The sequence below is a fragment of the Limulus polyphemus genome, unplaced genomic scaffold (genome assembly GCF_000517525.1).
Source record: "Limulus polyphemus unplaced genomic scaffold, Limulus_polyphemus-2.1.2 Scaffold1555, whole genome shotgun sequence".
Classification (NCBI taxonomy): Eukaryota; Metazoa; Arthropoda; class Merostomata; order Xiphosura; family Limulidae; genus Limulus; species Limulus polyphemus.
Genome location: NW_013667165.1, coordinates 181,076 through 183,081, shown reverse-complemented (window position 1 = coordinate 183,081; position 2,006 = coordinate 181,076). Strand labels below are relative to the sequence as shown.

Genomic DNA, 2,006 nt, shown 5'->3' with positions numbered 1-2,006 from the left:
AAGTGGCTCACCTATCCAATCTTTAACCTCCCTCAAAACCCTTGGGAAAATATTATCTGGCCAAGGAGCCTTATAATTTTTTAAACTTCTCACTTTTTTTAACCAGCCCAAAATTAATGCAGCCATCTTGTTTGATCTTGTTTCCATTTACCAACTATTCAAGATGTGGAATACTGCATGAATCTCCATTAGTAATTGTTGGTAATAAAGCAAATATTGAGAACATGTTACCTAAACGTTCAAGAAGTGCAATAAAAAAACTAAAAAGTTGAACACTAAAGTATAAATAATGTAATAATTAAGCCCTCTTTTTCTTACCTGTTGGTCTACCGGTTTCTTTTCTTTCACAACGGGGTAAAAACGAGGAGCAACTGTGTTGTTTTTCCTACTTCGAGGTGTGGCTGGAAATCGAGTTCTATCTTTTGGAGTTTCTGGAACATTAGCAGGAACTGATCGAGAGAGATAATGACCCACATCATCAATATCAACTGATGGTGGGGGTGGAGGAGGCACACACTGGTTCGCAATGACAGGTGCTGGTGGTGCAATTGTCTGAAATTCTTCCTGAGATATAACTTCTATTGTTTTATACTGTCTTTCCACCTATAAAAAAATACCAATTAAAGTTTTAAGAATGTCTTGCATTGATTTCCAAAAATCAAGTGATAAAGATACAAAGTATCAACTGAATGAAAATAAGTAATAGAAAATGTTAACAAGTAAACCTGCACATTCTCAATATGGCAAAAGTCCCATGCACTACCAAGGATAGTAAATTGTGTTTGAATTGTTATTTTGCTGTTTTTTTTTTGTTGTGTTTTTAATTTTGCAAGTAACATTTTTATCTTATGCAATATAATGAATTATTTATAAATGTTCTGTACTTCTTTCCAACTTATTTACTAGTGCATTTAACAAAGTATCAGAAAAGCATTGCTTATATTTGGTACCACTTCTTTGTCAGTCAAACCTAGATTATTATGGCTTTTCATGTAAAGAAAACTATAATAAAAGGAATAATGTTAAAGGTTCTTGTAAAAAGTCACTAATTTTCCAACAAAATAAAACAATAAAACTGAGAGCATTATTCAACTAATCAAGAAGTGATTTCAATTTCAACCAACTGAGATAAGAAATTGGAACTATTCAGCAAAACTAAGCATTAGATCAAATAACACAAATTTATTTTGTTAAATAACAGAATTTGATTTCAAAAACAGAATCTTAAACTGTGAAATTAAACACTCACATGCATGGCCATATAAATCTTGATTGGTTAATACACATAATTTACAACTGAATAGCTGCTTTTCTTTAAAATATGCATTTATAACAAAAATAAACATTCTTTAAAACAAATTTCAGCCATCTTGAAGGCATAAGAATGGAAAATGGCCTCTCCTTACACCACTTTTACCATTTTTAATAAGCATTCAAGGATTTAACAAATAAAAAATTCAAAAACAAAGCCTGTTCATCAAGAAATTTAATTGTAAATTGTATATGGAATACCACAAATCATTTTTAAGTGTAAATTCCATGTACATCAAAAGCAATATAAAAGATTTTGGCAGAACTGATGTAACTTCTGCTGTATCTAGGTGCCTTTCTGCAGAAATTTCCTTAGAATGTTAACATGTTTAACATCAAGGTCAGTGACTTTATAAAATATAAATGTAACTGTTCCTGTCCAAACTCTGCAATGTATACTATAGGTACCTATAAATGTTTTAATTGCATAAAAATTAAAACCAGACAAGTAATGCAACATTTTAAATATGACACATGTATAAAAAATTAATAACCAATAAGAAATTTCTAAATGTAAACATATAGTTGTGCTGCATTGTCTTATAAGTTTGCCAAACACCAAAATCACATTTCTTTTTCTCTGGCTGTACCTCATAAGCCACTGTTTCTTTTGCCTGATAAAGTTCCCTATCTCTTCAGATACTGTCATCCAATATATTGTTGCGTCATCAAGATCACGTGACTATTCTCACGCC

At 31.0% G+C, this 2,006-nt stretch overlaps 1 protein-coding gene across 1 annotated transcript in view; it reads right to left on the bottom strand.

Annotated features, from left to right (window-relative positions):
• LOC106464072 (la-related protein 1B-like) overlaps positions 1-2,006 on the bottom strand; it is a 93,162-nt gene that overhangs the window by 18,800 nt on the left and 72,356 nt on the right. The window contains 1 exon segment of the mRNA XM_022391738.1: positions 319-603. Coding sequence (XP_022247446.1) covers positions 319-603 — 285 coding nt within the window.